We start from the raw sequence: 24,890 nt of genomic DNA on the forward strand, positions 1-24,890 counted from the left end.
GAATAGCTTCCAGAGAGGTTTTAGTTCAATTGTTCTTACAGTTCACCCTTACCAGACTTCATCTGAAGTCCTATGTTCAGTTCTGGGAACCACAGTTTTAAGGGCAACCAAGATGTAAGAGATTTTTAGCTTAGAGAAAAATGGCTTCAGAACGTGGTAGCCATCTTCAAATACTACTGTGCTAGAAGAAATGATGAGAAGAATGGTTTCAGAAAAACCTGGGAAGACATATAAACTGATGCAAAGTGAACAGAACCAGAACATCATACACAGTAAGAGCAACTGTAATAATCAATCAACTGTGAAAGACTACTCTGATCAACACAATGATCCAAGATAATTCCAAAGGACTCATGACTATTTATATGAAGAGACAGATTGAAGCATACTTTTTAACTTTACTTTTATTAGGTTTTTTGTTTTCTTTTGCAACATGGCTAATATGGAAGTGTTTTGCATGATTTCATGTGTATAACTGATATTATATTGTTTGCCTTCTCAAAGGGGTGGAAGAGTGGAAGAAAATTTGGAATTTAAATTTTAAAAAATGAATATAAAGTTTTTACATGTAATTGGGAAATGAAATAAAATTTAATGAAATAAAAAATGTATTTTTAAAAGCCTATATACATTAATGCTCAAAGTTTAGGCACTAATTTTAAAAATCTAGAGATGGTAAGCATGGAGGAAAACATTTGGGTAAAAATGGGTGACAGAGAAGAGATACCCCAGTAGTCTAGAAACTTGATCATGCACTCTTTATCAGTTAAAAAAAAAATTGAGCACAAATCCTTGTATATTTATGTTACATTCATGTACTATTGGAATATATTTCCAAAGTAAAACAAAAAGGATATGATGGCTCACTGATCACATACCCCTAGTACAAAGTGCTCACTCCTCAGGTGCCTGCCTCTGTCAAAAGGTACTCTCGAAGGCAAGAGAATTTTCCCAGTAACACCTATGAAGCTTCGGATATGGGTGCCCACGCAGCAATTAGATTATAATTGCCTGCAGGGGCTTGCAGAACAAGGAGGTTGTAAAGCAGCAGGAAAGGGAATAAGAAGAAGGTGTGTGTTGTAGGAGAATAGATAAAGGGTAGGTGTGGTACGTTATAGACAAATCACCATCTGGTTGATCACATTCCCATTGGAAGACATATTACTTAGACAGAAAGTAGTCACCTGAACAAAAAGATATCGATAATTTCAGGAAACAGATGAAAAGCCTGCTACAAAGCCCAAATATACTCATATAGGACAATTCAATTATGCAGACAACTGCTGGAGTACTCACTCTGCCAAAAGGTGTTCTTGAGATGTGTTAAGGACAATTTCTTCCTTCAAAAGATGGAGGAACCAATAAGGAGAAATTTCATATTGAATCTAATTGGTTATAACTGGATATTGGGATGAAAATAATGGGAAACAGGGTGAGAGGGGAAAATTGGCCCCTTTTTGCCTCCACAATTTGTAACAGAGGAAAGCACAGTTAAGACAAGTGGGCTAGATTTCAGAAGATTGCATTGAATCCCATGGATTAAAATTAGTCATGGGGTGATAGGAAACTTGAAAGGATGAAATTCTAAAGACACAAAGGGAAATAATGTCTATTAGGGAAAAAGGTGTCTAAAGAGACCAGTGTGAAAGCCCAGGGAGCTTCTCATCTTAAGAGTGTAATAAAATATGTCTAAGAGATTTAAACAAAGACAGGAAATAGAAGATGTTATATATCACGGTCCTGAAAGAATCGTGTTAGGAAGGCTAAAGTTCATAATGAGCTGAGGTTCATGAGGGAAGCTAAACTCAACAAAATTGAACAAAACCTAAAAAATCATAGGCTTAACTCCTGGGCAAATTCTAAAACTAAGCATTACTGAGATGGTCTGGTGAACACCAAGGAAGCAAAATGTTATAGAGGAAGGAGCACTGGCTCCAGAGTCTAAGGACTCGAACTCAACCTCTGAAACACAGCCCCTGTTGTCATTTGGGGCAAGCCACTTATTCTCTTGAGGTCTAAAAGGGGGTTTGGATCAAAGGGTCTCTTCTGACTTTAATCCTATAAGTCCATCTAGAAAAGGAAGTAGTGATTACAAAGAACCAGCCTGACTTAAAAATAAAACAATTAAAACAGGAAAACACAGTATATAGAGTTTAGCTAGGTTTTGGTAAAGAATTTAATAAAGTATTTCACACCATTCTTGGGGATCTGGCTTACATAGTAATAATTCACAACTGTCTGAATGACTGGATTCAGGGTATTATAAGGGAGTAGACAACTTGGTGGGAGGTCTTCAGTGTGTGCTTAGCCCCAGAGGGAAGAACCAGCAGTAATGGGTAGAAATTTGCAAAGAAGCAAAAAAGAAGCTTGATGTCAGGAAAAAGTTCCTAACAATTAGAGGTATTCAAAAGGGAAATGTAATCCTCAGGAGGTAATGTATTTTCCTCAGTAAAACAGGGTGAATTACAGGTCACATTTGTTAGAAAGCTGCTAAAGTCCTTTTCAACACTCATATTCATGATGTTATCTTTCTCCTTCCTCACATTATAAAGAAATCTACCTGAGTGGTATTATCATATTACCTGTCCTGACATGTGCTGATTTTATCAAAACAATTTTTAAAACATTTTTTTCTTTAAAAAATTCTGGCAATTTAAATTCAATTCCACAAATATTTATAACATAACAAGTATTTGCAAGGCATTATGTGACACTGGGATGCAAAGACAAAAATCACACTGTCCGTTTTCCAAGAGATTACATTCTACTTCAAAATCTGTCTCTTCCCAGTTATTCTAGCAAAGGTAATAGGAATTTTTTTTCTAGAGTGCAAAAGAAGATAGTACTCCACTCAACCAGCACTCATGACCTTCCCATGAAGAAAGGAAAGTAAGCACGAATGCCCGTTCTCCTTCTGTCCAGGGCCATGTCTTCAGTTTACTTTGAGCTTTTTGACTGGTGGGGTTTGAGGTTCCTCTTCTCCATTATGAGTCTGCTTGGGTCCTTGTCCATCATCACGCCCACAGTGATCTGCGCTAACAGGGGCCTTTCTGATCTGTCGCAACTCCCGTTTCTCTTTCCTCTCTACCATCTCTTCAAGTTCATTGGCAAACAGGGCTTTGAGAGGAGAGATCAGCCTAGGAACTATTGAAAAGTCTCCAAAGCTGACCTGGAGAGAAGTGAGAAATGAAAGGTTATATATAGTGCAGGAAGAAAACAAAAGGCATGGGTTACAAGCAATCAGCAACAAAATCATGTAATAAAGGCACATGCTCTTCCCTTACTAACACAACTCCCAGTTCAAGGATAAGGAAAAGGCAGAAGCTAAACTGAATATAATCTTTCTTATTTTCATTATTTAGTAACAGATAATACTCATCATCCACGTACTATTAAAAACAGACAATTGTTGACTACCTCTGCCTTTAGACCATGAGACATATCATTGAGTTGTGTATTGAAAAATACAGGTAAAACTGTGGTTAAGAACCAATACAGTATGTGCAATCAAACTGTTATCACAGGCAGGCAAGATCTAATTTTGAGTATAGCTAAAAGAAGAAATCTATAATAACCTAACTAATTAAAGAAAAGGAGAAAGGACTTTTGGAATTATGTTTCATAAAAGGCATAATGCGAACTCTCTGCCCCAATACTCAACCAAATACATAACATGTCATATACATACCCTCATGTGGTCAAATGCAATCCCAACTTTCTCATTGAAGTCAGGGCTGAAAAGGGGGATCTTGGCATAACGCTGACTAAAGTGGTTCAACATGATAAACTTGGCATTCATCTTCACCCCAACTCCAATTGCCTGGGAAGTAGTGCTGCAAATAAGTGAAGGAAGCACAATGTGATTCAAAATGCAAAAGAAACAAAAGGGTGTCTAAAACCCTTAACTTTCAAAAGAAAATTACCTCAGTTTGAAACAGCTACCTCTAGTTATCTTCTTTTATGACTATTTTTAAAACTTCCTTAAAGGAAGTAACCATGTCTTCTACTTCTTTTACAACCCTACAAAACACTACAGAGCCTATAATGGCAGAAAGAATACTGCACTTAGAAGACCTGGGTTCTCCGTTCTAATACACAACCACCTTTCCATATCACATTTTTTTCACCTGTAACATGTGAATGATAAAAATGCTTCACTCATATGCTATTATGAGGATTCTCCAGAATAATGTATATAAATTGTCTTTAAAATAGTTAAGCACTATAAAATCATCAAATTATTTAGGGTTGTGCCCTGCAAGCTGAGACCACAATAAATACTTAGTAAAATCACCCTAGTCTCCTCCTTCTAATCTGTAGTCCTAGTCTCTTGGTTGTATTTAGGGTCAGATATTTTCAGAATGAACTCAAAAACTTTAAGCCTATACCCTTCTCAGTGGCTAAGTAACTGTTGAACTTTCAGGTCAGACTTTCAGTGGGTCCAGCTGAAAGAACTGGTAAATATGATTGCTGAGCCACTTGCAAAAATATGTGACTAGAAAATCATGGCCTGATCACAGTTCCTGTGAAAATTTTCTAGAAGTTTAATGGACCATAAAATCTGAAACAACCATTCCATAATGAAACCAAAAAAAGCTAATATGATGAGGCTACATTAAGAATTCCGACGGGGCAGCTAGGTGGTGCAGTGGGTACAGCACTGGCCCTGGATTCAGGAGGACCTGAGTTCAAATCTGGCCTCAGACACTTAACACTTACTAGCTGTGTGACCCTGGGCAAGTCACTTAACCCCAATTACCTCACCCAAAAAAAAAAAAAAAAAAAGAATTCCAAACATCTGTCTCCAATTGTCGGACGGCTATCAAATGGAAGAGAGATTAGATTTGTTCTGCTTGGCATCAAAGACAGCTGAGCTAAGCAATAGGGGAAAGCTTCAGGCAGATTTTAATTCCATGTAAGGAAAAAGTTCCTAACAACTAGTACTGTCCTAGAGCAAAACAACCTTCAAGCCAAGGCTGGATGACCACTGGGAGAGGCAGAGGGCTATCTGGTTCAGTATGAGACAGATCAGATGGTTTCTGAATTCTCTTTCAACAAGTAGCATCCAAACTCCTCACCACAGTCCTACTATGTGATACTTGTTGGTAAGATCTGAGACAAAGTCACTGTATCAAGAAGCGGCAAGAGGTCACATTTAACAGAAAAGAGCTAATGAGCAAATTACCTGTGTGTCTTTTCTACTGCTTCCTCCTCTAAACCATCTTCCAAAGTAGCTTCGTGAATAAGCATAGTAGCTCCTTTCCCTAAGGAGAATAAGTTAACACAATCTAAATGCCTGGTATGAAAGGAAGAGAACCATTATTTTTACTTCCCTGGTAGGACTCTTTGGCACTAAAGCCTCTGTATACTTGTAGAGGTGCTTAAAGTATGAGGCAAGGAGAATCCAATGCTGATATTAAAGTACATGCATTGTATTCAATTTTCTGCATTCTTTTCCACCTACTAAATATCAAACTAAACAATTAAAAAAAAAATCAATCAAATTTCTTACCCATGTGCAATTACTCACCCAACTGGACCAGAGAATCACATGGCATGGTATCACCAGAGTAGACTATTTTCCAGCCTGATTTGTGAACCAATGCACAACCAAAAGCATTCTTACAGTGTAGAACCAAACAAGTCTGAAACTGAATGAAAAAAGATGGAAGAGCTCTGCTGCCCCTGCTACCTCACTTTTCTCCCTATGAGGTAACTAGTAGATTCTGTACCTCTTCCAAATCATATTTTTCTAGCAGTGAAGTAATCAGTCTTGCAATCATGGGTTTGGAGACTTCAATTCCTTCTTGGAGGCACTTAGCAGGGATCATACTATTTAGAGAAAAAAGAAAAATTTAAATCAAAGTTCAGGCCTTATCACTAAGAAATAAAATTATATACAAGTTATGGTAAAACAGACAAGTTCTCAGAAAACCATATGCCAAAGGATAGCACAATTAAGGCAAAAGAGGATTCAAACTCATAAGTGGCTTGGAAAACAAAAAGTTCAACTTCAGATTCTTTTCTCCCAAATTTTGTGACTAGTTCTAGGCTTTCACAGTATCTGTTTTATGGTTCTGATGCAACCATTAGATATGATTCCTGTTGCCACGAGTAAGACACCCAAGTAGGTATCAAGAACTCTATAGTTGGGGTTCTTAACCTGGAGCCCATGAACTTGTTTTCAAATATTTTGATAATTATTTCAGTGTAACTGGCTTCATTTATAATCCTCTATATTTTAATTTATTCATTTAAAAATACTATTCTGAGAAGGAGTTCAAAGACTTCATCAGACTAACCAAAGGGCCCATGACACAAAAATCCTGGCCCTTCAAAGCCTCCTGAGAAGGCATGGTTGTGTCAGTAGATAAGCAGGTGCTAAGTCACTCACTTGACAGCACCTAGAATCTCCTGGCAATGGTCATGGTACTGCTGCAGCCATATCATGACTTGAGTGGGTGCAATTAGTAACAGTGGGCTGGGTGACTTTCCCAATGATTTCTGAAAAGCAAAACAGAAAAGGAGGTCACAGCACAGATGCATCTTCAGGATAGCTCAATGGAAATGGAAGAAATGGGTGTTTTCCTGTGACACATATATAAAATCAAGGAATCTCAGATTGCTAGTGAAAAGAGTTTAACTTACCAAAGCACGTTTTCTCTGCAACAAGATATTTAATAAGCCCTAGAAAATAAAAAGTAAAGATGGAGACAAATAGGAAAACTTTTATTTTTCTCCTTCCCATCAGTTTTATTTTACTCAGTTCTAGAGTCCAATTTTTCTAGTATTTGTCTAGCACATGAGAGTCCTATATGAGGCTTTGTGGTAAAATATGAAAGTTTTTAACAGTCGGTTAGGATAATTGAAAGACGCCAGTTTTTCAAGGACCACCCTTTTGGGGAGGAGATGAACAGTCCGCCTGCTGCGCATGTCAGACTGCCTGCCGGGTTCTTGACTTCCGGGGTGGAGAGAACGGGAATAAGCCTTTTTGCCTGCTTGGCGGGACTCCTGACGGCGCGGCACAGACGGTCTCTCTCTCTCCAAAGGTGGCCTTTTCGGTTTGGTGAGTTTTTATAAGGAATATAGACTAAGCCTAGATTTAAGACGATTTGTGTTGTATTTCTATTTTCCTATCCTTCTAATCAACAACACCTTATATACAATAAAGGCTCTATCTAGAAAACCAGAAGCTTCTTCCATTTACTAGTCTGGGAGATAAATTAAGGGAAAAGTTAAGTAGGGGAGATTTATGATCTAATATCCAATTTTAATCTCACAGCTTGGAGCCTAAGTCCCTGAACTGTAAAGGGACAACTTTGAAAGTGGTCTCGTTTTAGCTTCTACTGGAATGCTAAGAATAAGGGAATGGCCTACTCATACATCAGATCATCAATCCCCAGAGCTACATGGACACTAAATGCATTCAAAAAACACCTGAGAGGGGAGGCTAGGTGTCGCAGTGAATAAAGCACCAGCCCTGAATTCAGGAGTACCTGAGTTCAAATCAGACACTTGACACTTACTAGCTGTGTGACCTTGGGCAAGTCACTTAATCCCCATTGCCCCACAAAAAAAAACAAAAACAAAACAAACAAACAAACAAAAAAAAAACACCTGTGAGAAAGTAAGACTTAAAAAATGTGAAATGAATCCCAATTCATTTGTTAATCACTAATCTCTAGGCAGAGATAAAAAGGCAATAAAGACTTCCAAAGAAGTTCTCCAAGGAAACTACTTATTGTTTGCTTGTCCTTGTTCCTAAGAGGACCATGACACAGGGAGATGTCATGACTTGCACTGAATTGGATTTTAAGTGAGGGGGGCTGTGCAAGGTCACCAACTTCACTCTCCTCCAGAGCCATCTGAGCCCAGTGTGAGGACAACTGGAGATGGCCCCAGATGTTTAAGGCAATTGGGGTTGATTTGCCCAGGATCACACAGCTACTAACTGTCTGAGGTAAAATTTGAACTCAGGTCTTGCCAACCTAGCTGCTCCAAGGGAACTACTAGAAAGACAAAGACTAAAGATCTCATTTTTAGTAAGAATGGAGAAAAAGGAAAATTTTTGCTATCAATTAAGTCTGTAAAGCAGTCACTTGGCTATGGCAGAATACCAACTATCTATGCCCAAAGGGTAGGCTGATCTCTTTCTGAGAAAGCAGTCCCTAGGAGTAAAGAAACATGAGGAACACTTCTCTCTACTCTCCAGATTATCATGAAGAATGAAATTTTCCTATTAAAAAAAGAGCATCAATATGAAAAGAAAAAGAATCTAAGAGGCAGAGAACACTAAAGTGTATTAGGAAGTTGGAAGAGAGAATGTCACAGAAAAAAAAGAAAGAAGGAGCACTGACTATATGGAGCTAACAAAAAGATATAAAGTTTCTTCCCTAAAAAATGGGAAGGGGAAATCAAATAAATGAACAAATTAACTAAGCATCTATCATGAGATCTACAAGCTCTTCCAGATGAGAATACAATAAGGGTCAGAGGAAGAAGAAATGAGCAGAAATAACTGAGTTGAAGGGTAATGGATCAGTTATTTGTCAGTATAATAATAACACAGATATTTTTCTTCTTCTTGGAGTATGTGGCTAGGACATAACAGAACTTCATAAAATTTATGAAAGCAGATGACTTAGTTCTGGTGATTCACAGGAGCACAAATTATACTGCCTTTAAAAAGCAATGCTAAAGATTATAAAGTCGTATGCAAAAAAAAAAATGAAGAACTTAGGAAGGAAAAGAAACAAATGTTTATTAAGCACCTACTATGTGTCAGACGTGCTTAGTGCTTTTCAAATATCTCATCTGACTCTCACAACAACCCTGTAAGGTAGGTGCCATTATTATCATTCTACAATTGAAGAAACTGAGGGAGGCAAAAGTTAAGTAACTTGCTCAGGATCACAAAGCTATTATGTGTCAGAAGCCAAAACTGAACTTAAGTCTTTCTTCCTGACTCAAGGCCAAGTATTCTATCCACTACATCGTGTAACTTAGGAGGACAGATGGTATTTTCATCACTATTGCAGAACAAAGGCAACAAATTCAGAAATGCCTGATAAATTTAGGAAATGAACAGCTCGTTAAGAGGATGGTGTCAAGGAAAAGGATTTCAATTTCTAAAGCACAGCTTAAAATAAAGGAACACACAGTATAGCTAATAATGGCAAGTTAAAAAAATTAATTTGTTTAGTGTTTTATAAATCTAATCAAAAAGGGAAGAAAGATAAAAAATGCAAAGGTACAACCACTAAGTTAGTTAGATATCCTAGAATGAAGCTACAATGTAGGAGGAATAACAATTGGGGCCCTCAGTAGTTCATAGATAAAGGGTAGCTAGGTGGTTTAGTGGATAGAATACAGGCCCTGAAGTCAGGAAGACCCCAGTTCAAATTTGGCCTCAGACACTTAACACCACTAGCTGTGTGACCCTGGGCAAGTCACTTAACCTGACTCAAACATCCAGGGCCATCTCCAGTTATCCTGATATTTATCTTGCCCCTGGACCCAGATGGATCTGGAGGAGTGAAGATGGTGATTTTATAGAGCCCTGCCTCACTTAAATCCAGTTTACTACAAGTCATGACATGACCTTGATGTCATGATCCTCTTCAAGAACAAAGGACAAACAACATCAAGAAGTTCACAGATAACAAAATCCAAAAAGGAATGTAAAAACTGGAGTGATGCCCCCTGCTGGAGAGATACTGTAGGAACCACTGCCACCCAGCAGATTGAGAAATGCTGGCTATAGTTTACAAAAAAGTCTCTTGTGCTATTCAGGCTAGGCGACAGTTCAATTAGGTAAATTCCAAGATGAACTCTAAAAACTGTCTCAGTTTAATGCCAACTTTAGAAGGAGATCTCTGTTAGACAGATGAAATGCTTATCAAATTTACAAAGGGCACAAAGCTAGAAAGGGTATCTAACAATCGATGACAGCCTAAGGATTAAAAAAAGTCTTAATAGATTATTATACTAAAGTTAATAAGATGAAATTTAATAGGGATAAATGTAAACTTGTACACTTAGGATCAAAAAATTTAATTTCACAACTATAACATGGAGGAGAGCTAGATAGCTAGATATTTTAGTGAAGCATAAGCTCAATATTACTTAACGATGATACGGCAGTCAAGAAAACTAATGAACTTTTCGACTGCAATCAGAATGGTATTGCATCTAGAAATAAGGAGGCTATGAGAGTTCAATATTAGGGGCATATTCTAGGAAAGACAGTGGTAAGCTGAAGAGAGTCTACAGTGAAGGTCCTTGAATTCATGCCATGGAAACATCAACAAAGGGTATTGGAGATATTTAGTCTAGAGTGGAGAAAACTTACAGAAAACATGAAAGTTGCATTTAGGTTGAAAGGCTCTAACATAGGAGAGACTTACTATGAATAGCCCCAGAGATAAGAAGCAGAAGCTACATGAAATTAAAAAGAAGTAAATCTAGGTGTGTTAGAACTATCCTCAAAGGAAAATGATCTGTTTTGGAAGCAGTGGATTCTCCCTTACTAGAAGTCTCAAGTAAAGACTGATGCCTACTTGTCAGGTATGTTGTAAAAGGAATGATTTTTATTCAGGTAAAGGTTGTACTAGGTCCTTTGCAACTCTGAGATACTATAAAAGAAACACAATAGAAAATATTCAGAAACAACATAGTGGCAAGAAAAAGAGGTCTTTTTCCAGGAAGAGTGGATGGGATCAAGCCCTAAGAAAGAATTGGTAGTTCTTTTTTATTTTTATTTTTTGGCAGGGCAATGAGGGTTAAGTGACTTGCCCAAGGTCACACAGCTAGTGTCAAGTGTCTGAGGTTGAATTTGAACTCAGGTTCTCCTGAATCCAGGGCCAGTGCTTTATCCACTGCGCCACCTAGCTGCCCCAGAATTGGTAAAAATATATAGACACAAAATTGAAAAGTGAGCTATAACTAGAAGGCTCCTGTACCAGTGAACAGAAGTCATGGTTCTAGGTCAGTACTCACCGTATGGTGATCTGCATGGATGTGGGACACAAACACAGCAGCAATGTTAACCAGGATTCTATCCACTTTATCTCCATAATGGCGGCAGAGCTGCCCAAAGGTGCCTTCCCCACAATCCAATAGCAGAGACTGGTTAGAGCTGCAAGGGAGAATACCACCAAGTTTAGGCCAACAGAAAAAAATGTTAATGAGTAATTTTTTTCTTAAGAAGGTAGAGGAGTGCTCTAAGACTCAAATAAAAACTGATCAGAGCAGGTGACATACTGACTTAGAAAACCACAAATTAACATTATTTGTGTTGTATTGTATTTTTTATTTATTTTGTCAAACATTTCCCAATTGCATTTTAATCTGGTTTGGGCAGCACTCTGAACTTTGGTAGTCTGGGGAGCATTTGTTATCTCATCTAAGGTACTATCCTCGAGAGACATGAGGATACCACACCAATGCTCTTTAAATATCTTTTAATTTATTTACTACATAGAAAGGTTGTGAGAATTCCTTTTAATAATATCAATCATTTCATATTTACGTGTGCTTCAAGGTTTTCAGAGCACTACATATAAACATTATTTCATTTGTTCAAGATAACTATAGAGGTTCCCAAATGAAAAAACACAAGAAAAGAAACTTCTTCAGGTTTTTATTAAATTTCAAATTTTATTCAAACATTTAAGTACTTACTATGTGTCAGGCACTGTACTAAGAACTGATGTTACAAAGAAAAGCAAAAGCCATCCCTCACCTCAAAGAACTTAATGGGGAAGACAAGATGCAAACAACTATGTGCAAACAAAAAATAACAATTAAATTTAAGACAATTTTGGAGGGAAGGCATTAAATGCCTTAGGTAGAAAAAAAATTCTACAAAGGATCTGTAATATCCTCCAAAGCAAAACATATACCATGAGAATCTTCCATTCAAAAGTTGGACCCAGAAGAAAACAGCAAAATAATCTTTTGGAAAATATGTTTCAGGATTAAGAATTTAAAGAGAGCAAAGACTCAAAAAACCTCACACTTATAAATCATAAACTCCTTTCTTTAAGGAAAATCAGAAGGAACTGGATGTACCCAACAACATAACAAAAATTGAAAGTAACTATTTTATCAAGCAAGAAATAACTGATTAATCATTTGGGAGTCATTTTCTTCCGTCAATCAACATTTATTAAACACCTAATATGCACCATGCATTGTGCCAAGCTGATCTTCACAGAAACCCTACAAGGTAGCTGCTAGCATCCCCATTTTATAGGTGGGGAAATTGAGGCAAATAGAAGTTAAGTAATTTAGCAGGGTCATGCTGCTGGTAAGTGTCTAAGACTGGTCTTTCTGACTCCAGAACCAGCACTCTAGCCATTGCGCCACCTAGTTATTATTACCAAGTTTCCTGATATGATTAATATACTACTATTTTATAAGTAAACCTGTCCTATTTTTCAAATGAGAAAACAAGCTCAGAGAGGTAAATGATTTGCTCAAAGGCAAATGCTGGAATTGAAACTTGAACCCAGATCTTCTGAGTCAAATCCAGATGTCATAACTGCCTCTTATTATTGACATGCTCAGTTACTGCTAAAGACGGTAGAATGGATTACTACTGTGATGGTAATTCTGGACAGTTAACCAGGGGACAAGTCTGTGTTCTACAAAGGAAGCTTCTCTGCACTACAATTAAATTTGGGGTTAGGAAATCTGGACTAGGCCTTCAATACAAATAGTAACCTTTCCCACTCAATCTCTCCTATACTCTATTTTCTATTTTCCATACTACTATTTTCCTCACCACATCACGAGTGCCATCCCCAATAAGCTATTTTTAATATATCTTAGAATTAAATGGAGAACCAGTAATTCAAAAGTTTTAGATGACAGAGAATGCATTCATTCTTGATGTAGGTAATCTACAAGATGGATTTTCTACATTATGGGTTGTCATATCAAAGAATACTTGCACAAGAAAAGGAGCTACTTTTCTTCTAGTGTCTTCTATTACTGAAGAGACTAATAAGCTTCAAGATATGAGTACTTCTTGGGGCAGCTAGGTGGTTCAGTGGATAAAGCACTGGCCCTGGATTCAGGAGGACCTGAGTTCAAATCCGACCTCAGACACTTGACACTTACCAGCTGTGTGAACCTGAGCAAGTCACTTAACCCTCATTGCCCCGCAAAACAAAAACAAAACAAAACAAAAAAGATATGAGTACTTCCTACCACTTAACAGATGCTTAAAAAGGCCTTCTCCCCGCCATCTCCACCTCCTACCCCCGATCCTGCTCTGGGATATCTTCAGAAGAGATAGATATATTCTTTCATAGACACCAAAATCAGGTTCATGAAATACATAATAGTAATCCCTAAACACTTAAACAACAGGTGAACTAATAGCCATGGCATCTTATCATAGCCTTAATGAGAAAGGAGGAACAAGGAACACAACTGATCTAGTCTGTAGTGTGCAATGATTTAGGAATTACTTCATGTCTAACATTCATTATTAAGGGTTTTGGAGATCTTTCTGCAAAAGAAATTACAAGATCAAAAAGTTCCTCACTATTACAAAACAATACCTTATGTTCACAAGTGTGGAACTGACGTTGCGGATCTTCATTGGAATGGCAGAGCCTGTTCCGAGGAAGACGACTTCTGGATATTGGATTTCTTTCCCTGTTTAAAAAGTACATAGAAAATGTCCTGTTTTCCCTGACCAAGAGTTATATAATATTTAACCCTAGAATCCACAACAGTAGCCTCAAAAGCCTAGTATTAAGAGGTCCCTTGTACAGCTTGTTGGAGTTAGCATACCTCAAAAAAATCAAACTCACGGTAAAAAGGGTGAGAATTTCTTTGACTCAGAAGTGGTTTTAGTTATTCATTGTAGGAGAGACTAAGGGTTCTAACATAATAATCATATGAGTGACTACTGTTCCTTGATCTATGTTTTTTTCTCATGGCCAAAGAGACAATAAGCTGGGGAATGCTGAAGTCAAACACATCAGTTACCTGTGAAATTATACAAGCAAAATCTGTCATACTTCTCCCAGAAATAGTTTTTTTTCTCTTTTAAACATAAAAAGAACTTCTGTGTGATTTATTAGATTCTTCTATCAATCATCATTTTATAGGTGACAAAACTATTTAGGTCATGACTTTTTAAAAAAACTAATTAAAAACCAAATATACTCATCACTGTGGAATAAAATTTTCCCAAAACACAAATGGAAAGAATTTTATAAAGAGTTTTGAGATTTCCAAATTGCTGTAAAAAAATCATGAACTGTCAATAACTAGAAGCCTGAACATTCCAAAAAAGTAGAAAAAGAAAAAGCCATATCCAATGATTGGAAAAACTCCAACACTTAATAAAGTATTGCAGCTGCCTAGGCAAGATGGGAAGGCATAGACTTTTTTTTTTTTTTTAAGAGTTGGGAAAAGAATCAGGAGCCTGGGTTTCATCACCAGATCTGCCACTAAAACTGTTGCGACAGTGAACTTCACTTCTTTCAGTCTGTTTTCAAATCTGTACAATGAAAATATCAGAAAAGATAAATCTCTTTAAAAAAAATCTTACTTTCTCACAATTTATGAATATGTGATTTTTACAGATGGAACTTGCCAAGTCAAAGTTCCTCATTTTGCACATTAAGACACTGAGGCCCAGAGAGGGGAAGTGACTTGTCTAAGATCCTAGTAGAGTTCCTAGTAGAGTTAGGGCAAGAGGCTAATGTGATTTCCATTAAACCATAATGTCTCCCATAATCATTTCATTTAGTGGAAATACATCAGCTATCTAGTTAACCTGAAGGACAAGAAATTGGACCATTCAGACCCAAATTCAAATCTAATGAATTATCTAATACCCAACCATCCTAGGCAATCAACACAGCACCAAAACAATCTTTACTCTCTAAAGACTTGTAAAGATATTGCCAGAACACAGATTGAGATAGAGCTTTCCACTCACCTGTACTGTCTGGCATGTTTTCCTTATATTCCTGTACACTTTCCTGGAAATTAGGTATGTCCAGAGCCTCAGTCACAAATTCATCAAGATTGCAAGTGATACAGGCATCCCTGGAGGAAAAAAAATCCATTTTAGCTAACTGGAGGTGGGGGTGGGGGGTGGTAAGGGGCTGGCAATGACGATTCTGATGTCTGGAAACAATGCCTTGACAACAATCTAGAAAAATCTCTTTATGCTGTTCTTTGGGCATCTCTCATTTAATAGAAGCCATGAGGCCTTGGCATCAGGAAGTGATGTTTGCTCATGGCTACTGTCAATCAAAGTTGCCAGCTTGGCAACTTTGGGGTGTGTGTGTGTGTGTGTGTGTGTGTGTGTGTGTGTGTGTGTGTGTGTGTGTGTGTGTACACGTACGGCCCTGTTTCCTGTTGGAGAAGAGGCTTCTGGGAGGGGGAAGGAGCAAGTGCTCTCTTTCACCCGGGACCTCATTGGGGCTGAGATGCTGGCTCCCTGAGATAGATAAGATGAAGGAATTTTGGTCTCTTTCTCTCTGATCACTAGATCCTAATGCACCTTAATAAATGCTTAAAAGTCTAAACTCTTGCTGAGGTTCCTGATTTATGGCAACCACTCATTAGATTTCTAGACAGTCTAACTAGAATTTTAGCCCCAAACAAGATGGAATAACTCCTTTACAGCTCTGAACCCACAAAGCTACTTCTAACATTCTCCTGAATTTCCAGGGCTTTGGCCAAGTAAGCCTGTTCCACTTGATACAGCAAAGTGAATGAAAATCCTCTTCTGCCTGAAAGTTGTCAATGAGAATAAATAATGTACTCTCTCAGAGGATTTCAGAGTTGAAAGGGAGCCCAGGTAATCAACTCCAAACTCTAGATGGACGCAAATCATTCTACATCAAGCCTCCAAAAGGGATCATTCAGTTATCTCTTTAAGACCTCTAGTAAAGGGGACTACACCTTCTAGGGCAGACCATTCCATTTTGGGGTAGTTTTTCCTTACATCAAGCAGAAATCTGTCTCTCCTCAACCTTCAGTCCTAGTTCTACCCTTCTTGAGCCAATCAAAATCCCTTCTTCCACGTAACAGTTCTTCAAATATTCATCACAGAATGATGGAATTTAGAGTCAAAATACTGAAGAGATCCTCTAGTCCAAAATCAAGAAATTTGTCCAAGGTTATAGAGTATAGGTAGCTGAGCTGAGCTTTGAATCTAGGTCCTCACTTCAAATCCAATGTTCTTTACACTTCCCTGGAGAAATTATAATGTCCCTCACTAAGTCTTCCCTTATCTAGGCTAAACATTCCCTAGTCCCTCCAAAGGAACAATACAGCATTTTCTCAAGGTTTTTCCCAATACTGTTCACCTTTCTTTAAACATTCTATAGCACATTAACATTCTTTCTAAAATGAGTCATCTAGAACTAAACACAAGATAAAGTCTAAACAAGACAGGCTTATATAAAGGGACTAAGAACTCCTGAATACCTTGCCTCTCTTACTGAACTAAAAACTTTTATTAGCTATTTTGGTTACCAGGGCACACAGTTAACTCAAAGTCCTCAGGGTTGTTGTTTTTTTTTAACCCTAAAGCAAAAGTTTCCCCCATCTTATATTTGTGAGGCTGACAAACTGAACTAAAGTGTAGGAATTTACATTTAAAATTTCAGCTTCTTAGTTTCAGTTTTAGAAGCAGTGTGAAGCAGTAAAGAACTAGTCTTAAAGTCAGGAAGACTCGAATTAAAGTCCTGCCTCTGATACATACTGGCAGTATGACCCTGGGCAAGTCACAACCTCTAAGCACTCTCTAAGTTGAGAGTTAGAGTTGAGTTGCTCAGGCAACTCTTTAAGACTCTAAGTTGTAAAAATGGTGCTAACCTGAATGGTGGAAGGATTTTCTGCCAGAGTTCCTTATACTAATCAATTCACAAGTCAGTCCCTACTCCTATCCTTAGCTTTGACTGATGTGCCATCAATACATGCCTTATCTGTAGCACAAGTTCCTTTACCAAATCTTTAAGGGTCATGATGATGACATTCTTCTGCTGTTCAAACTCTGTGGCACTTTCAGGTTCAGGATACTAATAGGAGCAAATCAGAAAGCCTTAGTGTCTGTCAGCTTGAATTAATTTCAGTAATTTCAAAGACAATGAACCGTTCCACAAAACTATCAGCATCAATGGAAAACCTAACTACTCAGACTTCTCTTAATTACCTGAGGAATAATCTGACTGTATAGTTTAAGGGAAGGTGATTTGTCTGTAGTCTTTTTTTTTTTTTTTTTTGGTGAGGCAATTGGGGTTAAGTGACTTGCCCAGGGTCACACAGCTAGTGTCAAATGTCAAGTGTCTGAGGTTGGATTTGAAATCAGGTTCTCCTGAATCCAGGGCCAGTGCTTTATCCACTGCGCCACCTAGCTGCCCCCATCTGTAGTCTTAAAACACCCCAAGAAAAAGGGGCTATAAAAAAAGAAACTAATCTAATAGAGATATTATTATGTAAAATTTCAAATAGTAGGATTCAAAGATCCAAAATGCATAATGTTCAAAACCTCTCCACTCAAAATTTAACTACTAAATGACTCTGAATCACATACCTCTGCCAATGTAGTTTGGGTCGTAGTTGGTACTTCAGGAGGCACTCACCACGGATTACAGGCAGGGAGAAGGTAGCTAGATCCCCCTGAAAAAGATAAAGAAATAGAATAAGGAAAAGAAAATCCCCAGAAGACCAATTAACAAAAAGCAATCATAAATATTCTACCTTGCAATTGTAGTTGGTAAGCTGGGGAAATATGTTTGAGTCAATGAGGTTGAGCTGAGTTTGAATCTTAAGGCTGCGGAGATTGTGTACAGAAGTACAATTCTCATTCAAGATGAGGTGCTGAGTTTGCGGGCCAAATCTGGAGAAGAAAATGAAGAAGTAATTAAGGGTAACCTCATAGAGAGATGGAAACAAATTGAAATGGGAAGCCTAGAGTATGAAGGAAAGGCATAATAAGAGGAAAGATGACAGAGGTAAAAGAACATGTTCAGAAAGGGAAATAAGAAGAGGAAGATGAAATCAGAGGGAACAGGATAGAAATCTAAGAACACAAAAGGGGAGGGGAGAAAAATGGGGGGAAAGGAAGGAATAATTAAAGGACAATAAAATAGGAGTCCAAGGTACTAAGTGCCCTTAGTTACTTTTGGTTCAATTTCACCATTAATTTTAATAATTTCAGACAAGAGGCTCATGTTATTTAATTCAAAGGAAGTCTGAAATATCAGAAGTCAGCAGCATGTTTCTAAAACAGACACCATAAACCAAATATACATCAATATCCTATTATGGTGCAAGGCACTGGCATAAAAGCTGGCCCCAAGATGAGGGGCAGGGTTCCCTCAGGAAATTCCTATAGAGAGACAGGTCACACATAGCCAAATGTCAAACAAGTGGTAAAAAAGAGTGATTTTTGCTGGAGTTCAAGAGCGAACCAAAGTCATGACTTCATGGAAGAGACAGGACTGGAAGAAAGGTTAGGAATCAGATGAATCACAGAATCTCAAAGTTGGAGGGGACTTCAGATTTAGTTACAGCTCGTACCTGAACAGGACCTCTTTTTCCACATCCCCAGATGATCATCTAAACTTTTCTCTGATAAAGGAGAACCCATTCTTATTCAGTTGAAATTTTTAGGAACAGAAAGATGAGAATGAAGACAAGGAGTAAGGTGCAAGCCTTACTTACACCCAGCCACAATCAGTAAGGTAGGAGCAACAGCTATATTATGTAAACTGGCCTACTTTCCTTTAGGGGGCAGGGTAGCCATCCTCGTAATCATTAATGCTTTACCTGAGGCATATGTGGTCCAGCTTAGGAGTACCACCAGTAAAGTACTTATCACCAATAAAGTTGTTTTAATTACACTTTATGATTCACAAATCTACTATTGTATTCTAGACCTGGGCCCAAACCAATACACTTGCTTGTGCTAAGGCCTGGCACGATATTTTGATGTACTCTGCAGGGGCAAGGTGATGTAGAACACAGGGAACTATGGGTAAGTGCTGGGAAAAGTAGGACCATAATATCCTGTGATCAGAACAATCTTTGTTGGAAGTGTGGCACCTTCTCAGTAGTAAAAAGAGGAAGCTCCCATTCACACGATAAGGTCAGTGGGGAGGGAGATGCTTGTAGAGCCTGATAAAGAAAATATAAGCAAAAAGACAAAACCAAGTATTCCTCACCTCTTGGATAGGAAGCGTTTGAAAAAGCTGAGTTGCCAACATAAGGCAAATAAAGATAAAGCATATTTATATATGAGGCAGAATTGCAGTGAAGATGGTGAAGAATTAGAATTGTCCCACCAAACCAACTCTACAAAGATCTAGAAAATGCACTGAATTCTCATCAATCAATTCAAGGAAAAGTCACAGTGAGTTATTTTTCCAGCTCAAGGAATCATAAGGAAAGAGAAAGATCTGTAGATGCTGGAGATAAGGTCTGGCTAGGAAAGCACCAGACAAACCATTCCAGTGCCTAGCAACTGAAAGAGATCCTGCACACCAGGTTAGGAAGAGATTCCTGAAGTAGTGCAAGGTGAGGAATATATGCCATTTGATACCTATGTCACGCACTACCCAGGTCCCTAATGAGGCTGAGGCTCTTGCTGCATACTCTCTAAGAAACAAGTTCTTAAAACAAGGAACAGGTGCATGGCTCTGAAGCAGGGATCTTGATTCTAGCCAAAAGTCTAGAGGGTAAGCCCACAATGGAATAACCAGGGCAGACATCCCAAACCTAAGGGAAGCATGCAACTCAGTCTCTCAGAATCTTTGGGAACACTGAAAGCTTGCAGGCCTGCAGCCCAAGCAGTGAATGCCACAGAAAGAGGTAAGAGGAAAGAAGCTCAAGACAAGCATTCCCACTAAAAGTATGGAGAGCCCATAAATAACAAAATTCAAAATCAAGAAGTAGGTTGAAAAAATAAGCAAACAAAAACAGAATCCCATCATGAAAAGTCATCATAGCAATAGGGAAGATCAAGTCACAACCCCAGCAAAAGAGATGACTTGAAAACATTTGCCAGCAAAGTCTCAAAGAAAAATGCAACTTGTACAAAAGACCAATCAGAATTTCTGAAATAGTTGAACCAAGAACTGAAAAAGAGAGATAAACGATAACTTTAAAGCCCAAATGAGAGCTTTGGAAAAAAGTTATGAAAAAGAAAATTAATAGCTTAAGAGATACAATCTCTTAAATTTGGTTTTCCAAACTTTAAACTTCTGAGAATTTCAGTTTTTATAAGTTATTACTGTTTCTATGCTTCCCTAAACTCTGTACCTTATAAAAGAATCATAAAAATTAAATAAAAAATTATGAATGTCTTAACTTGTAATATTTTACAAGAGTTTATTAACTCTTGTTTTTTTAAAATTATCAGGCGGATTCTCTAAAAATGGGCAAGTTTTGGAAAATTGTACACACCCTTTCTATATTACTGTTTTGTCTGTTTCTTACATCTTTGTAAAATGCAAGAAAAACTTTGTCTTGTGTCATGTTCAGTGTCGTTTGTAGATTCTGCTACCTTGAAAGTTTTCTAAGAGGAAAATGCAGACAGCCAGAAAACTACTAAAAGGCTGCACCCAAAGAGTTTAGTATACTGGGAAAGATTAATGAACTTTCATTCTGAAGCACTGATCTAGTAAACAGGATTAATTCCTACTTTAGGCTTTGTGAGATTTAAAATTGGATATAAGAGCATTAAACTCCCCTTTAACCTTTCCCTTATATATCTCCCAGACCAGTAAGAGAAAGAAGCCTCTGAGCTTTAATTAGAGAGGGATTAATTAGCTTTTATTGTTTGGGAATTAATTAGCCAACAAACAGGTGATACTGATTAGGGAAATGGGAAAGTAGAAATACAAATGAATAGTCTTAGATCTAAGCTTATTCTATGTTCTTTTATAAAACTCACCGAATCCCAAAACTACCTCTCAGGCTGAGAACCAGAGTCAAGCGCGTGCTGCCACCAAGGACCAGAGCCCATCATCCGAACACGCAGTCAAACCCGAGCCAGAGTGTGTGAGCCGAGAGAGCGAACTTCCGTTCTCTCTACTCAGTTTTTTAAGCGGCTGCCCCGAAGTCTCAAATGCTTGGCCACACCCTCCCGGGCAGCAGCAGGCACACAGCTGTTCGTCACAGTCTCCTCCCCGAAAGGGTGGTCCTTCAAAAACTGGCAGTCCTTCAAAAACCGTTTCAGTAGTATGCGTTCAACTCTTAAAATGAAAGTTAAAACTTTCATTTTTTACCACAGCTTTCAGCAGATTATGTCATTAAAAAAAAAAACAAACCTGCAAGATACTTCTTTCCCATAAGGAGGGATCCTCTTTGACTTCCCCTAGCTCAGAGATCCTCCTTGTGACCCTTATCCCAGATCAGGAACCTCCTGAACCCCACACCACTCAGCTCAGCTGACCCCTATCCTAGATCAGGGACCCCCTAAGCCCTCCATTCCACCTCTGAGATCCCCTGTGACTTCCCCAGCTCAGAAACTTTCCCCCTCTGACCATGTTAACCACTCCCACCTCAGATCAGGTTACAAAATAAAAAGGTGCTCAACAACAACAATAAAATGCTGGAAAAATGCAGGGATACCTGAATTACACTCCAGTCTCAGAAATTTACTGGCTGTGTGATCTTAAGCAAGTTATTTTATTTCTGTTTGCCTCACTTTCCTGATTTGTAAAGAGGCAAATAATAATAGTACCTACCTCCCAGGGTTGTTGTAAGGATCAAAATGATATGATGCTTGCGAAGTGCTTAACACAGTGACTGGCCCATAGTAAGCACTACATAAAAAGTTAGCTGGTATAGTGGATAGAGTGCAGGGCCTAGAGTCAGGATGTCTCCTTTTCCTGATTTCAAATCCAGCCTCAGACACTTACTAGCTGTGTAATCCTGAACAGCTCACTTAAGCCTATTTGTCAGTTTCCTCATCTGTAAAATGAGCTAGAGAAGGAAATGACAAACTACTCCAGTATCTTTGCCAAGAAAATGCCAAATGAGGTCCAAAAACACTTTGGAGAAAACTCCAAAGAGTTGGACACGACTGAAATGACTGAACAACAAAAGCACTATATAAATGTTAACTTTTTTTCTTGAGTTAAATGTAATTACACAACAGGTTTTAAATGTGATTAGTATAAAATGTATAAATACTATAAAATAAAATGTAGTATGATTAATGATTTTCTATGTAAAATAATTTGGAAATGCATTTGGTTGAACTGATGTCAACTGACTGGTAACAAGTTTTGTTTCATGTTTGAAATACATGACATCATATTTATAAATTCTCTTACACTGTGAGATATGGGAAATCGGATGACTGGGGCAGCTAGGTGGTATAGCGGATAAAGCGCTGGCCCTGGAATCAGGAAGAGCTGAGTTCAAATCCAGCTTCAGACACTTGACACTTACTAGCTGCATGACCCTGGGTAAGTCATTTAACCCTCATTGCTCCGGAAAAAAAAAGACTGCTGTTAGATTATTAATTGGGTTTGTAAAGAATGTGATAAAGTAGAAATTTGAAAACTTAAATATTTAATGGGCTATATTTTGTTTTAAGACAGATAATAAGTTTACTATAATAAGAGTGAGTTTTCATCTGAAAATTTCTGGCTATCATTTATAAAAATGGTTTTTTATAAAAAAGGTTTAAAGATATAACTTCAATACAGCAATGAGTCAACTATCAGGTACTTCCTTTATGTCTGAAACCCCAGAATGATGTTAGTTTTAATTTATAAGTAAAGGATAACGAAATGTAACCATTAGGGAAACATGAGAAGTTAATAGTATTTAAGCCCTAAAATGTGGTTAGTCAAATTTTGCTATTTGAAACCCCAGGAACTATAATTTACTATTGTTTTGAGTTTTGATTACAGGGATGATTGTCTGAATTATCATGAAGCTAATAGTAGAAGACAGTGTGTGTTGCAGTCTGAGAACTCCTACAGGTGGATATCTGTCCCTGGGAAAAATTAAGGGGACGACCTTAGCATGGCCTAAGGCAGAATCCTCTTGTGCTATTTCCTTTCTTAACAGGAAATTTCCCCACCTGGTTAATCCAGAGCCTTAGCTTCTAATACTATGTGACTATATGACTGGCTATTAAATAAGACTCATGCCTGGAATTAAAGAGAGCTAAGGGAGTTTTTCACCTGTTATGGTATATTTCAGGTCAGTCTGTGCCTGTGAGTGACAGCAGTATTGTTCAATGAGCAATTGTGAATGACTTAACTACTCTCAGCAGTGCAATGATCCAAGACAATACCAAGGAACTAATGAGGAAGCTTACTATGCACCCCTATAGAAAGAACTGATAAAAAGAACACTTGTGGATTGTACATATATAACCTGATTGCAATCTTGTGGAGGGGGGAGGAAAGGGAGGGAGGGAGAATAATTTGGAACTCTAAATCTTATGAAAATGAATGTTGAAAACTACCCTTAAAAAGAAAAAAAAAAAAGAATTGATAGCCCTCGGGGGCAGCTAGGTGGCACAGTGGATAAAGTACTGGCCCTGGATTCAGGAGTATCTGAGTTCAAATCCAGCTTCAGACACTTGACACTAGCTGTGTGACTCTGGGTAAGTCACTTAACCCTCATTGCCCCTCAAAAAAAAAGAAAAAGAAAAAAGAATTGAAAACTACCCTTACATGTAACTGGAAAATAAAATAAATGTTTGTTGCTGAAAAAAAAAAAAAGAAAGAAAGAAAAAGATGTAAACTTCTGTAAATACCAGTAACCCATTAGGTTCCACATACACATTCATTTCTCTTGTAATAAACCTGGTTTTTACATTAAAAAAAAAAAAGAAGAATAGTTCATTTTACAAAGCAGGCATTCGTGATTTAAAAAAATATACATTTCTCCTATCAGATTTGGGTTTAGGTAAAAATAGAAAGAGCAAGTGGTATGCGAAAAACTGAAATTCTCTGAAGTTTCAGGTTTGGAAAACCAAATTTAAGAGAATGTACTGGGGCAGCTAGGTGGCACAGTGGATAGAGCACCAGCCCTGGAGTCAGGAGGACCTGAGTTCAAATCCAACCTCAGACACTTTACACTTACTAGCTGTGTGACCCTGGGCAAGTCCCTTAACCCCAATTGCCTCACCAAAAAAAAAAAAAAAAAAAAAAAACATGTACTAAACTGTATTAATCTTGTTACTGGCAGATTTTAGCAAAATTATCTAGGTATCTCTACACGTGATTTGGAACCAAAGAAGTAGAGTCCCCTTCAGAGTTGTCCTGAAAATGAATCCTATTCCAAAATGTCCAAGAGCAAATAACCAGGGACCAGACAACAACATCAGACATCTAGGATTCAAAATGTGTTGATTAAATGCACACTGGGAGTGGGTTACTAGTATATAAGGAGATGATATTAGTTAATATTGATAACCATTATTGTATTGCTTTCACCTTTTGTTTCATGGTGTTTAAGTTTCTTGGTTTCCTTATGACATGTAAATCTCCCTTCTGAAAACCAATCCATGGTGAGCCATCTGAGTAGTTTAATCTGATTTAGGTAATTCTGATTATGAATATATGAAAAACCTTATAGAGAAGTGATCCAAAAGGGCAGTAACCTGCCACTCCCCAATGAATCAAAAGGGGAAATTAAGGGAATAGAACATCTAGTGGTAATAGGACTTGAGTGAACCACACTAGTCACACTTGTGACTCAATTCTGGATCTAGCTCAATTCCTGCTCTATTAAATTATGGATCTAGTTCAATTTCTATCTTGTAAGAAAACTTCAATTGTGGGGATTGTGAGAGGACTTTGTTGCATTATTTGAACCTAGCCCTTGTGTGGATAGGAAACTAGACCACCTCCACCTGATACGAGAGACCCTTAACT

General features: G+C 37.8%; 1 protein-coding gene across 3 annotated transcripts in view; it reads right to left on the minus strand.

Annotated features, from left to right (window-relative positions):
• Nucleotides 1-2,158: 2,158 nt before the first annotated feature.
• ELAC2 (elaC ribonuclease Z 2) overlaps nucleotides 2,159-24,890 on the minus strand; it is a 60,565-nt gene continuing 37,833 nt past the window's right edge. For all 3 annotated transcript variants that reach the window (XM_043963296.1, XM_043963295.1, XM_043963297.1), the window contains 12 exons: nucleotides 17,743-17,881; nucleotides 17,576-17,661; nucleotides 14,966-15,075; nucleotides 13,572-13,668; nucleotides 10,999-11,137; nucleotides 6,649-6,687; nucleotides 6,395-6,504; nucleotides 5,733-5,832; nucleotides 5,531-5,651; nucleotides 5,186-5,264; nucleotides 3,689-3,833; nucleotides 2,159-3,169 (listed from right to left, as the gene is read on the minus strand). In XM_043963296.1, the coding sequence (XP_043819231.1) occupies nucleotides 2,933-3,169; nucleotides 3,689-3,833; nucleotides 5,186-5,264; nucleotides 5,531-5,651; nucleotides 5,733-5,832; nucleotides 6,395-6,504; nucleotides 6,649-6,687; nucleotides 10,999-11,137; nucleotides 13,572-13,668; nucleotides 14,966-15,075; nucleotides 17,576-17,661; nucleotides 17,743-17,881 (1,402 nt within the window). In that variant the 3' untranslated portion in view covers nucleotides 2,159-2,932. The remainder of the gene's footprint in view (nucleotides 3,170-3,688; nucleotides 3,834-5,185; nucleotides 5,265-5,530; nucleotides 5,652-5,732; nucleotides 5,833-6,394; nucleotides 6,505-6,648; nucleotides 6,688-10,998; nucleotides 11,138-13,571; nucleotides 13,669-14,965; nucleotides 15,076-17,575; nucleotides 17,662-17,742; nucleotides 17,882-24,890) is intronic.

This window comes from Dromiciops gliroides, chromosome 4 (genome assembly GCF_019393635.1).
Source record: "Dromiciops gliroides isolate mDroGli1 chromosome 4, mDroGli1.pri, whole genome shotgun sequence".
In the NCBI taxonomy this organism is placed as follows: Eukaryota; Metazoa; Chordata; class Mammalia; order Microbiotheria; family Microbiotheriidae; genus Dromiciops; species Dromiciops gliroides.